Genomic DNA, 21,649 nt, shown 5'->3' with positions numbered 1-21,649 from the left:
GTAAAGGGACCCCTGACCGTTAGGTCCAGTCGTGGCCGACTCTGGGGTTGCGGCGCTCATCTCGCTTTATTGGCTGAGGGAGCCGGCGTACAGCTTCCGGGTCACGTGGCCAGCATGACTAAGCCGCTTCTGGCGAACCAGAGCAGCGCACGGAAACGCTGTTTACCTTCCCACCGGAGCGGTACCTATTTATCTACTTGTACTTTGATGTGCTTCCGAACCGCTAGGTGGGCAGGAGCAGGGACCGAGCAATGGGAGCTCACCCCGTCATGGGGATTATGTCTTTGTTGCTTTCCCTCTAATGGATAGGTCACCTGGGTCCTGCTTTTCTCCCCTGCCCTGTGAACAGACTGCTGGATTTCTCGTGGTATCCATTTCGAGTTCACTAAAACCTTAGCATTTCCCAGAAGAAAAACTTGCACTTACGTCCTCCATAATGACCAGATTTGCGCATTGTGTTGGTGAAGTCGGCAAACCTTTTGTTAGTTAGAGCAAATGAATCGCACCGGCAGTTGCTGTGGTTGCCGTTGTGGCTTTTCCTGGGTTGCTCTTTATCCAAAAGCAAAAAATAAACCCTGCAATCGTTTGTCCCCGTGTTTTCTTACTTGGTGAAATGTGCAGATAAGTGGAAGGATGGCTTTTGTGGCTTGGCATATTGACCAGCTTCCAAGCTCCATCTGCAGCGCCTCCTGCTGGAGAATGAACCCAGAACATGGTATTAGCAGCCAGGGTCCGAAAGAGAGCCTTAAACATCTCCAGATACTGTACCCAAAATAAATTGTTCTGCTGCTGTTTGGACTGCAATTTTCAGCTGCTTTGGGAGCCAGTTGGTTTCAAAGGCACGTATAAATATAATATTCAACTGAATTATGAATACAATACATGAATATCTATCTATCTATCTGCTTCCAGACCTGTGGATAGTCAGTTTTCCTGATATATTTTGTGTTACTAAACAGCTATACAGTGCAACACAGAAATTAAAAACACAGAAATTAAAAAACGCAGAAATTAAAAATAGACAGCTGTTGGTAAAAAGGGATTTAAAAATAAGACTCCTGCAGTATTTTTCCGTATATCATAGACAACTTCAATTAATTAACTTTGTAATGGTTGCTATTTGTTGCTTGATGTTTTTTAAAGCGTTATTGCTTTTAAAAGAGGCTAACTTTGATGCATAAAAAAATACCTCTTGAAGGCGAGAAGAAGGGATGCCTTTTCAGCAATGATGTGCTCAGCTACTGCATTATTTAGGAAAAACAAATAAGGGCGTTCTGCCAGCAGCCCATATTTAACTGCATTAAAGAAAACCAGCTTTCTATCTTGTTCCCAGTAGCTAAAGGGTTTCTTAAGTTTGCAAGCAAATATTCATCGCTTGGGAATTTAAAATGCAAGTATGATGTTGGAAGGAAATATTCAATTGTTTAAGCCCAGTGTGAAAAATTAGGACTTTCTCTGCTGTATTTAAATATTGCTCAAATCTAAGGGGTTCATATGAAAATATTTATTTATAATTTGTGGGCAAAGCTTTCTGCCACGTTAGGGCAGGCTTATTTTTATGCGGATTCCCCCTGCAGTATGAGGCGGAGGCTAGATGTAAAATAACGCCAATGCCTAAATGGCAATAATATTACCTAGTTAAAATTTTCAAATTCTAAACTGGTGTCTTTTTTGGGTGGTGGGGGCAAAATTACGCCCTTTCCGAGCCAGCCAGGAGTCGAACCTAGAATCTTCTGATCCGTAGTCAGACGCGTTATCCATTGCGCCACTGGCCCTTGGACGTTCTGTGAGCTTCACAGCGCCTTCCCTATAGAGCACGCTACGCCGGGCGAGCGCGGCGAACAACTGAAAACCTGTGCCGCGATGCATGACGGGAACTGCAGTCCGCAGACGAGCGGAGAGCAAGGCGTGCTGATCTTAACATCAGTGGAACATAAAAGACCACAAGCGCCTCTCCACCCAAGAGCATGATGGGAAACTGATTTCTTTCCCCCGAAGCCTCATTGAGCTAGAAAGCTATTTCCCCGCCCCCGGCCTGGAGTCTAATTGGCTCCTCCTCTCAGTCCTGCCCCGGAAAGGCCTCCTGCGATTGGCTGGACCTTTTATTATTTCCGCCCCCCCTCCGAGGGCGTCCGCTGATTGGCCAGGATGACGAAGTGGGCGCGGCTGCCGGGCTCCCGGCTCCTTGTGTGGCGGGCGATGGCGGCGAGCGCAGCGGCGGCGATGGCGGCGGCAGCGGCGTCCGCGGTGGGGCCGGGGGCGGCGGCGGCGCGCGTCTCCTGCGGGAGGGACTTGAGCTGCGTCCCGGAAGTGGCGGGCACCCTGGGAGCGGTCGCCAGGCAGGGGTGAGAGGGACCACGTGGTCCTCTGCTGACCCTTGACCCCTCCCTTAAGCGTGCCATGGTGACCCCTGACCTCTACCTGCGGGTCACCTGGGACCATCCTGGGCTGAGGGCTGGTTGGGTTTGCTTTGATTTATTTTTTTTAATGCCTTCCCATTTACTCAGGATCCCTGGGGTGACCTCTGACCCCAGGGGAGGTCATGCCACCTGACCCTTGACCTCAGAGAATGCAAAGGTGCTGCCTCTGTGTGGCTTCAACAGCTTCCCAGCAGGCAGAGACTCCCCTACCATAGAAGATCGTAGAATGGTAGAGTTGGAAGAGGTCCTCCAAGAGTCATCTAGTCCAACCCCCTGCAACACAGGAATCTCAGCTAAAGCATCCATGACAATGGCCACCCAGCCTCCAGTGAAGGAAAGTCCACTACCACCCGAGGGAGACCGTTCCACTTTTGAACAGAAAGATGGGGATCATTGCATCCGCTTCATAGATCAGGACAATGGAACCTTTGGCATTCCTGATCTTGCTGGCCTACAGCTTTTGTAACCCTGTCAAGGGGTTGGCCACCATGGCTGGGGCTGACACAACTGGAGTCTATAACAGCATCTGGAGGGCCACCGGCTCCCCAGCTCTGACGTAGAGGAACCTTCCCCTAGGGCAGCCTTTCTCAACCTGTGGGTCCCCAGATGTTGAACTACAACTCCCATCACCCCTAGCTAGCAAGACCAGAGCTCAGGGATGATGGGAGTTGTAGTCCAACAACATCTGGGGGACCCACAGGTTGAGAACCACTGCCCTAGGGTGTGGTGTCAACTCTGCTTGATTTCTGCCACTAAGTTCACTGATGAGTGAAGCAGGTGGCACAGTGGGTCAGTCTGGCTGTTTGAGCCCACCCAGGGATGGCTGTGGGCAGGATTCTTGCAGTGCAGGGAGTTGGACCGGATGACCCTTAGGGTCCTTCCAACTCTATCATTCATTGAGGAAACACTTAAACTGTGAGTTTCCGCACCCTCAGCCTCGCTTGGGAAGTAGCTTGCAACCACCTAGCCAACCATGAACTTTGAAATCATCTGGGTGAATTGCTGTGTTTAGACACTACATTCTAGCTTTGTAGTTACATCCTTTGCCATATATATTTTGTAGGTCTAAAAATTTAGATTCAGTCTTTGTACTGTATATTGTAAGATTTCTTCTCAGTCAAATTCCTGCGGTCACGAACCTGCAGAGCTATAGGTGAAACCTGGCTATTAATGTGACCATTGTTAGTGGCATATTGATGGCCTTGGAGGAGAAAAGAAATTAACTTTTCCAACAAGTGAGCGTTTCCCCCAGTTCTTGCTCAAGCTTCAATTCTGTCTCAAGGGATTCTATAGAAAAAACTCAACAATTCACGGGAGACAGTGTTGATTATCACCACTATAAAGATAACATCATCCCCAAAAAGAAAAGAAATGGGGAAGGGATGTTGGTATAAGCTGTACAACCGTATTAAAATTTTAATCCACTTGTTAATCATTTTAATCCATTAATTAATAAACTTAGAAAAACTACAGGCAGCTTATCTTTTTTTTTTAAGCATTTGCTATCCCATCTTTCAATTAGTAGAGATGCTGAAGGTGCTTATGTTTTGATTGGCAGGTTAAAACAACAACAAAAAACCATGAAATAATCAGCGATTAAAGAGAGAAGAGGCAGTAGGTAGCACGTGAACTAACATTATCAGGGAGGTTAAATTTAATTGCCTGGTTGGCCAAGTGGGAAGGAAATGGTCTTGCACAACAATTGAAGGCCAACAGAATGAGTGGATCTGCACTATACTTTAAAGCTATATCATGCGAGTTCAAACAGACATAGCTTCCTCCAGAGGTCCCTGGGAAAAAGGATTGATTTATTAAAGCACTCAGAGAATTGTAGCTCTTTGAGGGGAATAGGGAACCCCTGACGATTCTCAGCACCCTTTGCAAACTGTGGCATGATACTGTTTTAAATGTATAGAAAATATGGGGTCTGTTTGTTAAGATGCAACTCCCTTGTCAAACTCCAGAAACATCCACAGAGAAGGTTCTTTTCTGCATCCCAACCGTACACATCTCAGGTGCTGGTGGGATGCAGTGTTGTCATTTTAACTCGCAGTACCAGGATCTTAACTTCTCAATTTCCTCTCTCCTCACTCTGTAGGTTTGATTTCCTTTGCATGCCCATTTTCCACCCTCGCTACAAGAGGGAGTTTTTCCAGGAGCCAGCTAAAAACCGACCGGGACCCCAGACACGCTCTGACCTCTTGCTCTCGGGGAGAGGTGAGAACTTGGGAGCCCAGATTGCTGCTGTTGCTTTCTCTGTCCATTAAAGACTGGGCGGGAAGTAATGAATTTATTTACTTGTCAAAATATAGTGATATTCTCAAGGGCTTGGTATAGGGAAGGCCCTTTGGTTTATTTTTTATTTATTTAACTCTCTTTCTCTCTAGATATATATATATCTCACTTACTTTACCTCTATGCAGTTTACCAGAAACAAAGTTTAAAAGAAAGGAACAAAATCACAATAAAAAGTACAGTCATACCTTGGAAGACAAACGGAATCTGTTCCAGAAGTCCATTCGACTTCTAAAACATTCGGAAACCAAAGTGCGGCTTCTGATTGGCTGCAGGAAGCTCCTGCAGCCAATCGGAAGCCACCTTCAGGTTCCAAAGAACTCACTTCCAGGTTTGTGGCGTTTGGGAGCCAAAACATTCAACTTGCAAGGCGTTCGGGATCCAAGGTACGACTGTATGCCCATCTCTATATCCTTAACCAGTGATTGCCAGTTCAGACAAATGTTTTCCACTACAAATGCTGGGAGGTCTGGATTTGGATAAAAATTTGGGGAGGGGAGATAGTTCGAGGTCACTGAGTACTTGTTACTGTGTGACCCATTGAGTAGTACAAGTTTTTTTTTAATGAAAAAAAGCTTTCATTTGGTTTTAAAGGGCAAGCTGCATTCTCATTGTGGCTATTGGCTCTGAACAAGCTGTCTGTCTCTCCCCAAATGAATGGTCACATTCTCCTTGACATCCTGCTTCCTTGCAGACTGGAACACCCTGATTGTGGGCAAACTGTCCCCGTGGATCCGGGCAGACTCCAATGTGGAAAAAGTTCGCAGGAATTCTGAGGCGGTGAGTGAGCTTGGCAACGAAGGGTTGGGAGGTGTTTCTAGAATGGTCTACAAAGGTTTGCGTGCAGTGCTTGGGAGAGGGGGAAACTGTCCACCAAGACTTTAAAAACTACCTTGCCATGTTAGACTCAAAACTCCGTCTTGGCCACCATTTCAGAAGTGACCAGCCAGATCATAAGCAGGGGATGCTGATTTGTCTATTAAAATCTGTGTAAATTCAATTTATTGTGCTGAATAAACATTTCAACAGAGATGATGTTCTGTGTGTTCCTGGCATGTGGAAAGTGGAGGTATCTGGCATGGGAATGCCTGGTCCTAACTATCCTAACTAATATCGTCTGAAATATAAATTAGTATGTGCTTCCTTTTTTTGACCAGGTACTTGTAACTGGTCAATAGCTTAAGGACCGCCTCTCCCCATACAAACCGACTCAACCCTTCACTTGTCATCTGAGGTCCTTCGCTACATCCTCACCCTCCCAGAGAGGTTCAGAGGGTGGCAGCAACAGAACAGGCCTTTTCTGTGGTGGTTCCCCAATTGTGGAACGCTCTCTCTAGAGAGGCTCGCCTGGTGCCATTGGTACATTAGGCGCCAGGCAAAAACTTTCCTCTATACTCAGGCCTATGGCTATTAAATAATCTATGACCTGTAAAATTGTGGGACAGAAGATGGTGATTATTTGATTATTAGGCTGTACATTTGTATGCTTTTTAACTGTGTTTTTATTATGTTTTTGTCACTGATGTTCTGTAATGTGTTTATAATATTGTATGCCACCCTGGCATCATTTGATAAAGGGTGGCATATAAATTGAATTAATAATAATAATGTCAATGGCTGTCATGACATCTGTGGCACTGAATTCCATAAATTAAATGTGCATTGCATAAAGGGACAGAGCTTTGGTCGTTCTAGCTCAGCATCAGCCACTCTGATTGGTGGAAACTCTCCAAGGTCTCCTTCCAGATCTGCTACCTGATATTTTTTTAGCTAGAGATTCCGACGATTGAATCTCTAGTCTTCTACATGCAAAGCAGGCCCTGAGCCACTAAGCCAGGAGTAGCCAATATGGTACACTCTAGACCAGGGGTACACAACCTGCTCTACCTTCCAGATGTTTCTGGACTACAACTCCCATCAGCCCCAGCCAGCATAGCCAGTGATGAGGGATGATGGGAGTTGCAGTCCAGAAACATCTGGAGGGCCTCAGGTTGTGCATCCCTGTTCTAAGATGCTGTTGGACTTCAACTATCATCATACCCAGCATGTGTGGTGTGGCCAATGGTCAGAGATGATGGGAGTTGTAGTCCAACAAAATCTGGAGGGCGCCATCTTAGCTGCTGGCCATTTCCAATAATTCCTCCTTTTGTTTTGCCCTGAACCTCTTGTTTGCTTGTTTCCTTGTATCGCTTGGAGTTCTTGTGGAGGGAAAATGAGGTTTCCTTTCTTTTATTGCATTGCCCTTTCAAAAAGGAAACACCAGCCATTCTAAACCTTCCTCCAGTTTTGCTGTACAGTATATCTTTTCAAGTTTGATTTTGGCAATAATTTTACATGCTATTCTATGCTTTCTCTGTCCTCCGCAGGCCATGTTACAGGAGCTGAATTTTGGGGCGTACTTGGGACTCCCAGCGTTCCTGCTGCCTCTGAAGCAGGCAGACAACCCCAACTTGGCCCGCGTTCTGTGTAACCACATCAATACTGGGCATCACACTTCCATGGTAAGGGCATCAAATACTTCACCCCCTGCCATTAGATCCACAGTACACCTGCAAAAACCTCACCTGCATCCCTCTGACATGCCACTTGTTTGTTGGTACAAATGAAAAAATAAATGCCATTCAAAGCAATGCAATGAAACACAATACTACAACAACAGCATTTCTATGCCGCCTATCTGGCTAGGTTGTCCCAACCACTCTGGCTGGCTTCCAACAAAACATTAAAAACACAATAAAACATCAAACACTGAAATTTTCCCTATATAGGGCTGCCTTCAGGTGTCTTCTAAAAGTCAGTTTCCAAAACGAAAACCCTAATTTACCTTTCATCGGAATTTATCTTTCATCAGAAGGTGACGGAGGTTTCTATGCAGAGGTTGGGTGGACATCCACCAGGGATTCTTTCTCTGTGATTCCTGCTTTGCCGGGGGTGGGTTGGGCTAGATGACCCCTGGGGGTTCATTCCATCCCTACGATTCTCTGATTTTGTCAATATACTCAGGCCATTGTTGAAGACAAGGACCAACCAACACTTTCCTTCCTGCTTCATTCATGTGATCATTTCCCCCCTCCCTTTCCCCCTCCCCCAAATTTAGTTCTGGATGCGGGTCCCACTGCTGGCCCCTGAGGACTTGCGGGATGACGTTATCGAGAACGAGGCAGTGCAGGAGATAGAGGACGAGTCCGCAGGCGAGGAGAAGACCTGGCAGTGGTGAGTGAGGAATTGGCTGGCAGCAGGAACCTGGGTGGAAACTGGGAAGGCAGAGTCAGTTTGCTACTGAATAAGAACAGAGTGCAAGTCACACTTTTAAAGCTGAGGTTTTGTGTGTTTTATTTTCATTTTAACCGCCCTGAGATCTGTGGATGAAGGGCGGTATACAAATTTATTTTTTTAAAAAAAAACAATTAATCTCTTCTTATGAAACCTCTTGAAATGACTTGGCAATAAATACATAATTTCATTTATGAAAACAGTTGGGACAATCATATACATAAATAAACCTGTATACAAACAATTGCAAAGAGGCCCTTTTTCACCTGGATGCAGCCCAGTACTTAAGGCAGAAGTGAGATGGTTTCCATAACCCCATATTCATTTATCCCAAACTGGGCAAGAAGTGAATCGAGGGCTCTTGACCTTGCTAGAGGTTATTGTCTCTCTTTAAAAGCAGGGGCAGAATCCAGATTCATTCTTGGAACTCTTGTTACGCTGCTGAAGAACTAGATACTGTGTTCTTTTTTTAAAAAAGGTTTTAATCCTTCAATACCAGCTGTTTCAATTCGTGTGGCCATTTGTGGCAAAGTGTGGCTGCCCTTTTGGCTCGCCTCTCCCAAGACTCAACACCTGAGTCTTCTGACTCACCTCCTGAACACATCAGTCGTTCCACTAGATGCGTAAGCAAGTCCTGAGGGAGAAAGAGAGGAAGGAAGGGAGGGGAAGAGGACAATGCAGGTCAGAGGAAGAGACAGGGGATGCCAGCCTTCTCATGGGGCCACATGAGTTTCTTGTTTCTCCAGGTGGCACAATTTCCGGACGCTGTGTGACTACAACAAGCGTGTTGCCGTGGGTGAGTGCTGCTGGGCCGAGACGGGGGGCACCCCCAGAGGCTGAGGGAGGGAGGCTTGCACCCCATGGCACCCTCAAGGTGCAGAGACTGGCGCCCCTTCTCTTCCTTTGACACCTTTTTGTGCCTTCTCCTCAGCCCTGGAGGTGGGCCCCGACCTGCCGTCCAACCACGTCATTGACCGCTGGCTGGGGGAGCCAATCAAAGCGGCCATACTGCCCACCAGCATCTTCCTGACCAATAAGAAAGGCTTCCCTGTCCTCTCCAAGATGCATCAGCGCCTGGTCTTCCGCCTGCTGAAGGTCAGCTTCCCCCTTTTCTGCCTTGAGAACAGGATGCTGAGCTGGATCGGCCATTGGCCGGATCCAGCAGCCTCCTCTCACGTTCTTACCTGCTTCTTTCCATCACTGGAACCCTGAGTTTATCGCCTGTGTGAAGGGTTACCTGTCTAAATTCTTCTCTACCTTTCCCAGAACAACTCTGGCTGTTGGAAAGAGCACGACGCCATCCTCTCTAGGGCGCCATTTTCTGCAACAAAGCCATTTTGGGAGAGAGCCTTCCTTTTTGCGAGGGCATGCAAGGAATAAAAGGGGGGGGCGGAATTAGCAGTAGAGAATTCTGAGCGACGGCCCCACGTGATTTTGCTAAATTTAATCCCCCTGAAGAGAAAACGTTAGCTCTACGTGTGAAAAGATGTATGACTAGAACAGGTGCCTGGCAGGTAACTCCTGAGGGACTTGCAGTCTGTGAGGTTGAAGCAGGCATCTGCTGGGAGATCTAGCTAAGCCAAAATAACCTGTGGTTGAAATAATCTTATATTATTTGCCTGCTTGTTCCTGTCTCCATCCCTCGCCTTCCCCTGTTTCTCTGGGTCTGTTTTTAGATCTGGGGTGCGAACATCCAGCATGTGGGCCTAATCCAGGCCTCCCTGCTCCACGTTAGACGTAATGTCAGATGCGGGGCTGGTAAAAGCTGAGCTCGAGTGATTTGCAGAGCCTATTGTATGGCACTTCCCAAGAGTCCGGTGGTTGCCAGGCATTTGCGAAGTGCTGCGCACGGGACTTTGACAGGTGTCAGTCAACTATCAAATGATTGATAGGCAGGCTTTGCAAAGGGGAGGTGAGGAACTGGCTTGCCAGGCCGGGAAGGTTCCCCGAAGCGTCATGCACACAATTAACGCTAACAATAATTTGCAGAGCGATGGGTCACCAGGGTGGATGAGCGGATATTTTAGTGTGAGCCGGGACGGTGTAGGGGTTAGACTGTTGGACTAAGATACGGGAGACCAAGGTTCAAATCTCCACTCGGCTATGAAGCTGGCTAGGTGACCTTGGGTCTGTCACTGTCAGCCTGACCTACTTCGGAGGGTTGTTGTGAGGATAAAGGAGGGAGGCAGAGAACCCTGTACGCCACTTTGAGCTCCTTGGGGAAAGGCTGGATGTAAAGAAATAAACTTGGCCCTTCCACTCCCTTCCCCCAGCTTGAGGTGCAGTTCATCATCACAGGCTCCCACCACCATCCGGAAAAGGAGTTCTGCTCCTACCTGCAGTACCTGGAGTACCTGAGCCAGAACCGCCCTCCTCCTTCTGCCTATGAGCTCTTTGCAAAGGGCTATGAAGACTATCTCCAGTCCCCGCTGCAGGTGAGTCTCCTGGCTTCAAGGTCCTCTCCAGCTCTCAATACGCGAGATGCTCCCTCTTGGCCTTCATTGTCCACCTCTGAAAACTGACCACTTTGGATGTGCGAGAAGCATCAGATAAAAGATGTTGCAAAGAGGACTGTTGTGTGTTTTGGCTGAATCCCACCACCCTGGTGAGAAACCCACACTGAGGAAGTCTGCACATATTTTGCTTTGGCGTAACTTGCTTGGCTACGGTTTCCCGAGCGCCTACTCTCCTGGCTGGTCAGTGCCCTTCCCAAATTGCTCTGGGGGTGGGGGCATGACAGGGAGCAGGTGAGACTGCCTCCCCTCCCCCGGCCTATAGAGGCAAAGGGGCCCTCCCTGTTGGGCTGTCCTGTGCCAACGCCTCCTTTTGCACTTGCCTCTTCTTCCTCATCTGACTTCCACTGCAACCAGGATTGTTGCCCAACAACAGCCAGGTTGTTGTTGGACTAAAATAGTCTTATCTATCTCTGCATGCTTTAGGATGCTAATAAATTGTGATGGTGATGCTTTAGTTAAGATTCCTGCATTGCAGGGGTTGGACTAGAATTCCCTCGGGGTCCCTTGCAGCTCTGTGATCTTCCCATTTGACCTCTGTAGTGTGTTACTTTGGTGTGTCTTTTCCATCCACCCATTTCCTTACCCGCAATAGTGGAAGTCCTGCTCCTTAACAAACACCCAGCCCCTTTGTTTGCTGTGTTGCCCACACTGGGTGCGAAGCCTTTTTCCTTGTGGTGCTTTTCCCCCGCGCAGCCCCTGATGGACAACCTGGAATCCCAGACCTATGAGGTGTTTGAGAAGGACCCTATCAAGTACTCCCAGTACCAACAGGTTGGTGTGTGGTGGAGAAGAGGTGTGGGGCTTGCTGAGAGGGAGGTTGGAGCTATGAGAGAGAGCCAAGAAGTGGGGAGGGAAAGGGTGGGGGGAGGGGTATGTGGGGAGGAGCACAGGCCAAATATTTGTGCTTGGATGGAACACAGAAGCTGGTTGGAGCACTGAAGGGCCAACATGTTGTGGGAAGGAGGGAAGACTAGAGGGAAGGGTTGCTAATGGGCCTTCCTGGTGTTGTTGGACTACAACTCCCATCAGCCCCAGCTGATGGCAAATAGTCAGGGGTGATGGGAGTTGTAGTCCAGCAGTGCCTGAAGGACACCACATTTGGTCTAGAGAGAGGAGGCCTCACAAGGAACGTGTTTTGTGAAGGGGAGATTGGAGTGGGAACATTATCAGCTAGTTCTCGATGGCGGGGAGAGGAAGTGGCTTTTACAGACGCACTCCAACCCATTATTCTCACCCTGTTAGGCGATATACAAGTGCCTCCTAGACCGTGTGCCTGATGAGGAGAAAGAAACTAACGTTCAGTGAGTAAGAATCCCAACGATGAGCCGGGTTGGCCTCATTTGACCGCCTTTGCGGAGGATGCTGGGAAATGGGAGGATGTGGGAGGCACCCTTTGGCACTTTTTAGCCAGCCATTTATTGCCGCATTATATTTGTTTATAAAAACATTTCTATATCAGTATGTCCATATATATATATATATATATATATATATATATATATATATATATGTATGTGTGTGTGTGTGTGTGTGTATATATATATGTGTGTGTGTGTGTGTGTATATATACACACACATACACACACACACACACACACACACGTCAAAGCTGTTTACAGCAATAAAATCATCATTTTTATTTGTATGCCGCCTTTCCACAGTTAAAAAAACAATGCTCAAGGCGGCTTACAGCATAACAAAATTTACATAATTACAAAAGCCGTAAACAATAAATAAATCACATCAAAAAAATACACAACCAAATGGGAAACAATTTCCACATAAATCAAAATCTAAAACTAAGAATTTTAAGCAATACAAAACATATAAAAACATATAAATACATATAAAAACATATAACCGTACAATAAAAACATATTAAAAGGTTAAAAACAAACATCGGTTAACCATTGTGGAAGGACGTATTTCCAACTGCCTGATGGAATAGAAAAGTTTTCAGCAGGGTCAGTAGTAGATGAGCGATCAGGGAAGCTTATACCATTTCAGTTCTGTTCAGCTTGTGGTGCCACCTTAGTGGGGATGAAACTCCTGTTTGGCACCACCTGCCCCATTTTCCTTTCATATAAGTGGATTATAAGTTGAAAAGGGCCCTCTCCCTGTTTCTTCTTACTCGGCTTGAACTCCCAGATCCTGCGATCTGCACAGTGTCTTTCAAGCCGCCCCCCACCCGCAGGAGCAACAAATTTACTGCCGGCTCTTCCAAGAAAGCTTGACATCAAAACTACCACCGGGTGCACCCAGAGAAACACACCGTTTGATGAAGCTTTCTCCTTTTTTGTCTCTGTCTTGCCCTGAGCGCAGGCTCCAGCAGTTTCTTGTAGCACATTAAAAATAAATAAAGAGGAATGAACAGTTCGGAAGCAGGGTTTCTTGTTTTTAAGAGAAATTGGCACTCCTTCACTTTTAACTCTTCTCTCGCTGAGAAGACTGTGTTCGGGAGCGCTAGGCCTGTTTCCTGCGCACACTTAAATTGGGAGCGAACACCATTGAACCCTGCAGGACCACTCCTGAGGAGTAAAGGTCAAAAATCCAACTGCGTGTGTTGGTTAAAATGAAGTAGCCCAACTTGTGTTTGAACGTGGCCTGGCGGGAATTGGCGTACTTCCTTCAGAAATGGAGCACGGATAATGGCCTTCCCTCACAAGACGTATGTGGGCCTTGAGTTTATTGTGCTTTTGGGGTCTGCGTCAACGGCTCTTTCCAGCTGGTCAGCCATCTTGCCCCCATCTGGAGAATAAGCTGCTTAGTTGCCTGTTATTTTAGCACCCCTCCACAGAGCCTAGGACTTGCCGATTAGAAGGTCGGCGGTTCGAATCCCCACGACGGGGTGAGCTCCTGTTGTTCGGTCCCAGCTCCTGCCAACCTAGCAGTTCGAAAACACGTCAAAGTGCAAGTAGACAACTAGGTACCACTCCGGCGGGAAGGTAAATGGCGTTTCCATGCGCTGCTCTGGTTCACCAGAAGTGGCATAGTCATGCTGGCCACATGACCCGGAAGCTGTCTGCGGACAAACACCAGCTCCCTTGGCCAATAAAGCGAGATGAGCGCTGCAACCCCAGAGTCGGCCACAACTGGACCTAATGGTCAGGGGTCCCTTTACCTTTTCAGCGTCTTCCTCCTTTTTCCCTTCTCTCCTTCCCCATCTGCTCAGGGTGGTGATGGTGCTTGGAGCAGGACGGGGGCCCCTTGTGAATGCTTCCCTCCGCGCTGCGCGACAGGCCGACAGACACATCAAGATTTACGCTGTGGAGAAAAACCCCAATGCTGTGGTGACGTAAGTACTTTAGCCCTTTTCCCCCCTGGGTGGAAATGGAAAAGAAACGTTTTGTGGCCACTCTTCTGTGAGGAGAGCAGGTGAAACCCACACAGGCCCCCGTACTGGCTGTGAGGAAAAGGAAACTGGAAAACTGCAGGATTTTGGAAGGTTTACAGGACCTTCCTGCTCTTCATCCTGGACAAACTAACAAATTGAAAGATTTTTTTTTTTTAACAATAATTGGTGGTAATGATAACTTGAAGGTATAAGATTGCATCAGTAAGTCCCCCGCAGGTCATTGCATCTTATTGCCTCAGGAAAATGCCCCAAAACAGGAACTGAGATGGGAGATAATGCAGGAAACCGCAATCTAGAATGTTTTGCTGTCTGCAGATTAACAGATAGTGCAAATTTTGCTCTCTGGCACCCCCCCCCCTTCTTTGTTGTTGTTTCTTAACTGGGGAAGAGAAAATGCCTTCTGAACTAGGGAGGGCTTGGGTTTCCTCTCTGTCCCCCTTCCCTTTGTATTACATGTTAGTTTAAAATGGAAGCTTCTAGGCAGATACCTTGTACATTGGTTTGTATTCTTTGGGCAGGTTCCTAATTAATCAATAGATTTTAGCAGGCTGCTGAAATATAATTACAGGCACATTTGCACTCCCCGTTACTAAATATAACAGCAATAATACTATTACCTCATTGCGGCATGAGGTGTGAAAAGGCTTTGTTCCTTCTTAGAGGCCTCACCCAACCCTGTCGTATTCCCTATATAAGCTGCAGGTGGGAGACCTGATGACACACTCGTTTTTTCCTTACTGGTGAGGAGGCTTCATACTGTGAGTCAAGTGGGGAGTTTAGTTCACAGTGCCCCCAGGGAAATGGCATTGTCCTAGCCAGGTTTGGGGAACCTGAGGTCCTCTGGCTGTTGCTGGACTACAACTCCCATGAGCCCTAGCAAGTATGCCTGATCGCAGTTGTAGTACAGCAACAGCAAAGGCTCCCCCACAACTAGTCCACACTGTATAGATGTATTACTGGGAAACAGCAAAAGTTTGCTTTTCCTGTGACTCTCCTTCTCAGCCTTGTGCGAACGGGGCGGTTAACTTGAATGGCTTTCAAAGAGGATTAGAGAAATTCACGGAGGATTAGGCTATTGATGGCTACTAACCCTTATAGTAAGGCTCTCCTTCCACTGCTGAGATTACCAGTTACTAGAAACTGCAGTGCTCATTGCAATGAGGCCGAGGATACATTCTTCCATATGTGGTGGACCTGTAAAAGAGTATTGGGAAATAATTTATAATGAGTTGGAAAAAAATGTTTTAGAGCACTTTTCCAAAAAAAAAAAACAGAGTCCTTTTTGTTGGGGATAATTCAGATGGAAATTCCCAGGTGTCGAAAAAGGTTATTTATGTATGCCACTAGAGTGGCCCGTGTTCTCTTAGCCCAAAAATGGAAAGCGAGCGATGTCCCAACCAAAGAAGAATGGCAACTTAAAACTGATGGAATATGCGCTGCTTGCGGATCTAACTTATAGAATAAGAGAACAAGAAGAACATTCGTTCTTCGTAAAGATTTTAAAATGTTTTTTGAATATATGGAGGGAAATTGTGTGCACTTGAAAACACTGGCAGCATAAAGATAAATTCAACAGTGTAAGTAAGTTTTGATGGATGTAATAATGGAATACTGAACGGTTTAGTTTATATAACATATGCATGGAAAGAGGAGAAGGGAAGTCATTGATATCTTAAGGTTGTTTAAATGTGCATTCTAAATTGTAAAACAAAATTTAATAAAAAAAACCTGCAGTGCTGTTATGCTCCAGTTTGCAGGCTTCTCCAAGGTGTCTTGTTGGCCACTGTGAGAGGATAATACTGGACCAGACGGGCCTGTAACTTGATCCAGCAGGGCTTCCTCTGTATTCTTACACACAGATTATAAAACCCCTCGTTTTGCGTTGTGGCAATAAGGGGGAAGGTGGTGGAGCTGTGGCGTCGCCAGAACAAAGAGCCAGGGAAGGAAAAAGCTGGGAACAGTTACTCATTCCAGCCTCCCTTTGAGTGGGGTTGAGGGGTCCACATGCCCATGCCTTGAGTCTCCCTGATGTCCTTGTGGGATTGAAATGTCGGGATAACCTGCTCTGCACACCAAGGTGTTTTATGACCCTCCTAAGGAGCCTCATAAGAAGAGCCCAGCTGAATTGGGCCTATCTAGTTCAGCATCCTGTTCTCACAGTGACCAACCAGATTCCTCTTCTGGGAGACCTACAAGCTGGACCTACCTGAGGGCAACAGCAGCTGAGGGTGAAACTGTGCCAGTTTGAGGTCCTTGACCTCTGCCTTCCCTTCCTGCAGGCTGGAGAGCTGGCAGTACGAGGAATGGGGTTCCCAGGTGACGGTGGTCTCCTGCGACATGCGTGAGTGGGAAGCCCCCGAGAAGGCTGACCTCATGGTGTCGGAGTTGCTGGGGTCCTTTGCTGACAACGAGCTGTCCCCAGAGTGCCTGGATGGGGCAGAGCACTGTCTGAAAGGTGAGTGGGGTACAGTAAAGGGCAGCCCACGGACAGGGAGAGTATAATTTGGGGGGGTTGTTTTGAGTGGGGAGGGAGCACTGCTTTGAGCATCTAGCAGCTAAGTAGGTTGGGGCTACCAGCCAATTCCAAACACCTGATGCCTTTTCCATTCTCTCCATACACAGAAGGAGGGGTGAGCATCCCGGGCGACTACACCTCCTTCCTGGGCCCAATCTCATCCTCAAAGCTCTACAACGAAGTGCGTGTCTGTCGCGAGAAAGACCGCGACCCTGAGGTGAGACTTTCTCCATGCCCCGCGATTTGCAGTTCTGCAGCTGCTGCATGCATAAAAGAAATAAAAACTGGTGTATGTTGAAAAAGCAGGATTCTGTGATCTCTGTGAATAACACAGGCAGAAAATGGCAGTTTTCCTAACCACCAGTAATGCATGAAAACATTGGGTCACGGTTAAAAAGAAATACCCCTTTATTGTTTCAATACCACACACACACACACAAATGTATTTGGAAGGATATGAGACCAGACAGCTAAATTCAGCTAAGACAACAGTCTTGTAGCACCTGGAAGATGGGAATGTATGTTACGGCCATAAGCTTTCGTGAAATGGACTCTTATCCGGAAAAGCTTATGTCAGTATTGAACTTGCAGCTCCCATCAGCCCAAACCTGCATAGCCAACAACCAGGAATGATGGGACTTGTGGTTCAACAACATCTGGACTGCACAGTGTTCGTTACTGATGGCTTTTAGGGCATAATAAATGTGCTAGTTTTCCAGTTGCTACAAGATGGCTCTCATATCACCTCTCAGACTCTTCTTTTGCAGGCTAAACACACCCAGCTCTCTCAACGTTTCCCCATAAGGATTGGCTTCTAGCCTAAATGTAATCAGAGGCGAAGAGCTTGTTACAGTAAGGATTAGACACTTGTTGTTAAAGATTCGTAAAAGAATCAATGTTAAGAGCACGGGGAATGACATGGTCCATAGGGACAGGAGAGATTAGTGACATGAACTGAGCTGTTTTGAACTTGTCAGTTCAAGTTCCACGAAGCCAGCAGACGAAGGAAGACAGTATTCTTTTGAAGAAGGCCTAACACAGTTTTTGTACAACTGTCTCACTCCCCACCATCCCAAATAATAGGAGGAAATAATTGCAAACCTTTTAACATGGCTCTGTCAAGTACGACAAGCAGTCGGCGCCTATGTATGCAAGGTGAATTTTAGAACGGTGTCCTAACAGTGTTTTGTCCTGTTCCTGTCTTTCACGTCCCCAGGCTCAGTTTGAAATGCCTTACGTTGTCCGGCTTCACAACTTCCACCAGTTGGCACCCCCGCAGGCATGCTTCTCCTTCAAGCACCCTAACCCAGGTAGGAGAACCCAGGTAGCAGAGGAGCGAACCATACGTTCCCTGCTGAGGAGGGTGGGGCTTCAACTAGCCACACGATGTGGCGGGAACTGCTAGTCACACCTTTAAAAACTGAATTGCCACAGAACCTGGGTTGGCACAGACCAGGTGAGTGGTGGGCGATCAGCTTGTGCCCTTAAGAGAGCAAGGTGGGCTGTCCTTTGAGGGAGCGTGGCCTTGGCTGACCACACCCTCTTCCTTCTTGTAGACAGAGTCAAAGACAACAACCGCTACCAGACACTGGAGTTTCCCGTGGATGTAAACACAGTGCTTCACGGTTTCGCAGGCTACTTTGAGACCACTCTGTATGGAGACATCACTCTCAGTAAGTTGAGGGGAGATAAGGGGGGTTATTTATTTCATTTAAATACTTTTAAACCTGTGAAAAGTATGACAGGGCGGTGTGCAGCATACAAAACTGCAACAAAAGCAATTTAAAACGTCAGTAGCGACTGGTAGGTAAAAATAAATTTGTGTTGCAAAGGCCTGTCTGAATAATAGGGGGTTTTTTTTAGAGACTCCCAAAAGGCAAGAATTAATATTACATTATTTATTAAATTTGTATACCGCTCTATATCTGTAGATATAGGGGTAAAATTACAATATAAAAAAACACTAAATACATAATAAAAATAAGAGCAAAAACAACTCAACAGTCCCCCTTCCACAACACATTTCAAAGGGCATTTGGATGTCAGTCAGCCAAAGGCCTGGTCAGAAAGGAACATTTTTGCCCGGCACTTAAAGGTGTATAATGTAAGTGCCAGCCCAAACTTCCTTGGGGGAGAGCATCACACAAACAGGAAGCCACTACAGAAAAGGCTCGTTCTCCTGTTGCCAACCTTCAGGCCTCTCATGGAGGCAGCACACGAAGAAGGGCCTCAGATGATAATCTCAGGGTCCAGGTAGGTTCATAGGGAGAGAGGCGGTGTTGAGGTATTGCAGTCCTGAGCCATTCCTGCTGAATGGTTACTGCTGAACCTCTAATGGCAGGGAGTTCCACAGGGTAGGGAACCTGTCGCACTGAAGGTTTGGTTCCTAGCAAAGGCCAACAGAAGCCCAGGTGGTGGGGAACCACCAGGTGTGCCCCCTCAGAGGCTGAAGGTGTGGAGTGAGCGGTCTTGCTTTGATGTTGCAGAATGTGCCTTTTTCAATGTTTCCTCCACGTAGGTATTCGGCCTGAGACTCACTCACCTGGCATGTTTTCCTGGTTCCCTATCTTCTTCCCTCTCAAGGTAAGTGCTTCCTTGAACGCTCCCTTGTAAGAGAGGAAGGCATCCCTTGTTACCGCTGGGCGGTAAGACTTTGCACCAGGGGGACCTCCAAGGTGATAAGAACAGCTGTAGGAGGTGTGGGCATTTTGTGCGCTTTACATTCAGTGGGGGAAAACACAACAATGTGTGCCAGGATAATCAAATGCTATTTAAGGCAACACAGTTTCTGTCTCCTCATCTCTGTCTTTGCCACTTCTTCCCCCACTGTCTCTCTTCCTCTGCCCTCTTACACACCTTTTCTTTGCTTTTGATCTCTTTTTGACTTTTTTCCTTTTTTTGTTGTTGGTGGTGGTAGGACTGGGTGGTTCTTCTAAATTGGTTTTCACATCTATAAGAAAACCTATTTTGGGGGGAAAATAACAAAACAGGATGCTCCCAGCTAGCCCACACATTCCTAATGCTTTAGGATTAGGGCTGAGAGCACAAGGCTTTCATCAAAAGTAGGCAGGTGAGAACTGTCTGAGCACAGGCTGAGCTTGATGGAGCAGTGCCCCGTTTGCCCTAGTAGACTGCCTCCAGCGGAGAAATTATTTATTATTTCTCAAATTATTAGGTGCTTTCTTCTTCTTTGGCGATTACTCGTAGCTGAGTAAGATTGTCTTCCATGAAAACAGTTTTAACAGTGACTCTGGAGGCCAATTCTGGATCCACACGTCCTTCGACAGTGGGGACATAGGTTTCCAGGTGGGAACTGATTATGGTGAAGGTTTGCCAAATGTGCCTTCCTCTTAGCACATTTCTCCCTTTCGTCCTGAGTGTCTTCAAAGCCCATGACACCGTTGGTAAAGGCTGTTCTCCAACTGGAGCGCTCGCAGGCCAGTGTTTCCCATTTGTTTGTGTTTATACAACATTTTAAAAGACTTGCCTCGAGAGAGTCTTTAAACCTCTCTCTCGCCCAAGGCAACACAAAATGACTTACAACCAAACAAGAGAAGGGAACCGCTGAGGGAAAAGGGACTTGTGGACAAAGGTTCCTGACATAACACTGTGTTGGGGTGGTGTTATCCTGGTTTGTGTATGTACCCTCAGCTATTAATGCTCTTCTCCCCCCCCCCAGCAACCCATGAATGTGCAGGCAGGTGAGCGCATTCGCGTGGCCTTCTGGCGCTGCAGCAACTCAAAGAAAGTGTGGTACGAGTGGGCCGTAGTCTCTCCCATGTGCTCCGTCATCCACAACCCCACAGGACGTTCCTACACCATTGGACTATGAGAGGAGTCAAGTCCATTCCCCTTAACCAAGTTCTTCTTGCCGTCAGCCCTGAGACACAAGAAATCCCTTTTCCACTCAGAGTAGCATCAGAGACTGTGCAGAGGCCTGGAGGGGCTCCAACCTTGTTGCGGGTGTAGGTCCAGTAAAGGTCCATTCTTAACACCTGCTATTGTTCTATGTGTTGCTTCCGGTCTGTGAAATTTCAATAAAGTCATACAAATGTGTATTTGGAGCTGCTGTCTGGTAAGGAACTCACGTTCACTATTTGGTTTTGAAAGCGATACAACCATTATGGAATTAGCTGCCATCTTCTGTCGTGACGTCTTAACTTAGATGCCTTTAAACAACAATTAAAACCAGTTGAAGATAGCCCTGCTGATGGCTGTTAACTGTCGCAGCTAAGTAGAACTTCCAGAGGCAGTCTATCAGGAACCAGGGCCAACAGGATGCACGTCAGCTGGAGGCCCCAAGCATCCCAGAGCCGCTCCAGTCTTACCAAGCAGAACACCCAACAGTTGCTATGAAAATATTTTCTATGCAGTGCTGGCTTATTTTATTTTATTTCCTAAATTTATACTCTGCTTGGTTGTGAAAAAACCTCGAAGCAGTTTACAAAAGAATAAGACAAACTGAGGGGAAAAAATCACAACCCTACTTTAAAACATACAAAAGTTAAAATACTAAAACGGGTTAAAATTCCTTCAACTTCCTAAGCATCAGCAGGCACCGAAAAAGATTACAGTGGAGGCACCTGCTTGATGTCAAGAGGCAGGGAGTTCCACAGTGCCCAAACAGGTTGAATAGGCCCTGTATGTAGGGCAAGGCACCTGTGTAAGTTTCTCATTCAAAAATGCTTCAGCTCTTCCTTGCTGGGCAGGGTTGTGGACCCGCAAGCGCCAAAACTAGTTGCAAACCAGTTTAAATCCGATATGTGCTCTTGAAGGAAGGTGATCCCATCTCCCTTTCCCGGGCGCAATATTTTTTCCCACCCGAGGGCAAAGCCTCATAAGGCTACACTCTGGCCGCAGGAGCAGCTTATATGAAGTACTGCTGCCATTATCATTTTATCTGATTTGGTGGTGTGCCCTTTGCCCCCAAAGGTATTTAAAAGGAAATGGCTCCTTTGTGCTTGATGCAGGATTCACGGGGAAGATAAGGGGGTGACAAAATACGGCTCTTGGGTGTCCCATTTTATGCGTGTCCCCCACTTTATACGGTTTAAAGGTGGAGCGAGAGGTGCCCCAGGGGAGGGAAGCCATCTTGGATCGGGCTGGGCGATGATTGGCTTCCACCGCAGCCCGTAGGACCGCGGGAGTCGTAGCAGGCCTGTGGTTCTGTTGCCATGGCAACTGCGCGGCTCAGCCCCCCCCTCCGTTCCATCTTTTTTCACAGGAGCTCAGCGGCTTTTGGCTTCTACCAGAAAAGAGGCCTTGCCGCCGCCGC

The 21,649-nt window shown here is 47.1% G+C and overlaps 1 protein-coding gene across 1 annotated transcript; it reads left to right on the top strand.

Annotated features, from left to right (window-relative positions):
- Nucleotides 1-2,194: 2,194 nt before the first annotated feature.
- Nucleotides 2,195-20,430, top strand: PRMT5 (protein arginine methyltransferase 5). The gene is made up of 17 exons (XM_080979752.1): nucleotides 2,195-2,345; nucleotides 4,519-4,637; nucleotides 5,410-5,495; nucleotides 7,082-7,216; nucleotides 7,813-7,928; nucleotides 8,735-8,784; nucleotides 8,920-9,083; nucleotides 10,262-10,423; nucleotides 11,198-11,275; nucleotides 11,747-11,805; nucleotides 13,677-13,799; nucleotides 16,139-16,314; nucleotides 16,482-16,591; nucleotides 17,591-17,684; nucleotides 17,931-18,047; nucleotides 18,893-18,957; nucleotides 20,054-20,430. The coding sequence occupies exons 1-17, from the start codon at nucleotides 2,200-2,202 to the stop codon at nucleotides 20,204-20,206; spliced, it is 1,953 nt and encodes a 650-aa protein (XP_080835878.1). The 5' UTR covers nucleotides 2,195-2,199; the 3' UTR covers nucleotides 20,207-20,430.
- The last annotated feature ends 1,219 nt before the right edge of the window (nucleotides 20,431-21,649 follow it).

The sequence above is a fragment of the Podarcis pityusensis genome (assembly GCF_964106645.2).
Source record: "Podarcis pityusensis genome assembly, chromosome: 13".
Lineage (NCBI taxonomy): Eukaryota > Metazoa > Chordata > Lepidosauria > Squamata > Lacertidae > Podarcis > Podarcis pityusensis.
This window is presented reverse-complemented; position numbering and strand designations above follow the sequence as displayed.

What these genes read in the sequence shown, in the direction of transcription:
- PRMT5 (XM_080979752.1), top strand. Translation starts at nt 2,200, where the DNA reads ATGGCGGCGAGCGCAGCGGCGGCGATGGCGGCGGCAGCGGCGTCCGCG. An exon ending in CTGGGCATCACACTTCCATG is followed by an intron (nt 7,217 to 7,812) that starts GTAAGGGCATCA and finishes CCCCAAATTTAG; the next exon opens with TTCTGGATGCGGGTCCCACT. An exon ending in AGTACTCCCAGTACCAACAG is followed by an intron (nt 11,276 to 11,746) that starts GTTGGTGTGTGG and finishes TCACCCTGTTAG; the next exon opens with GCGATATACAAGTGCCTCCT.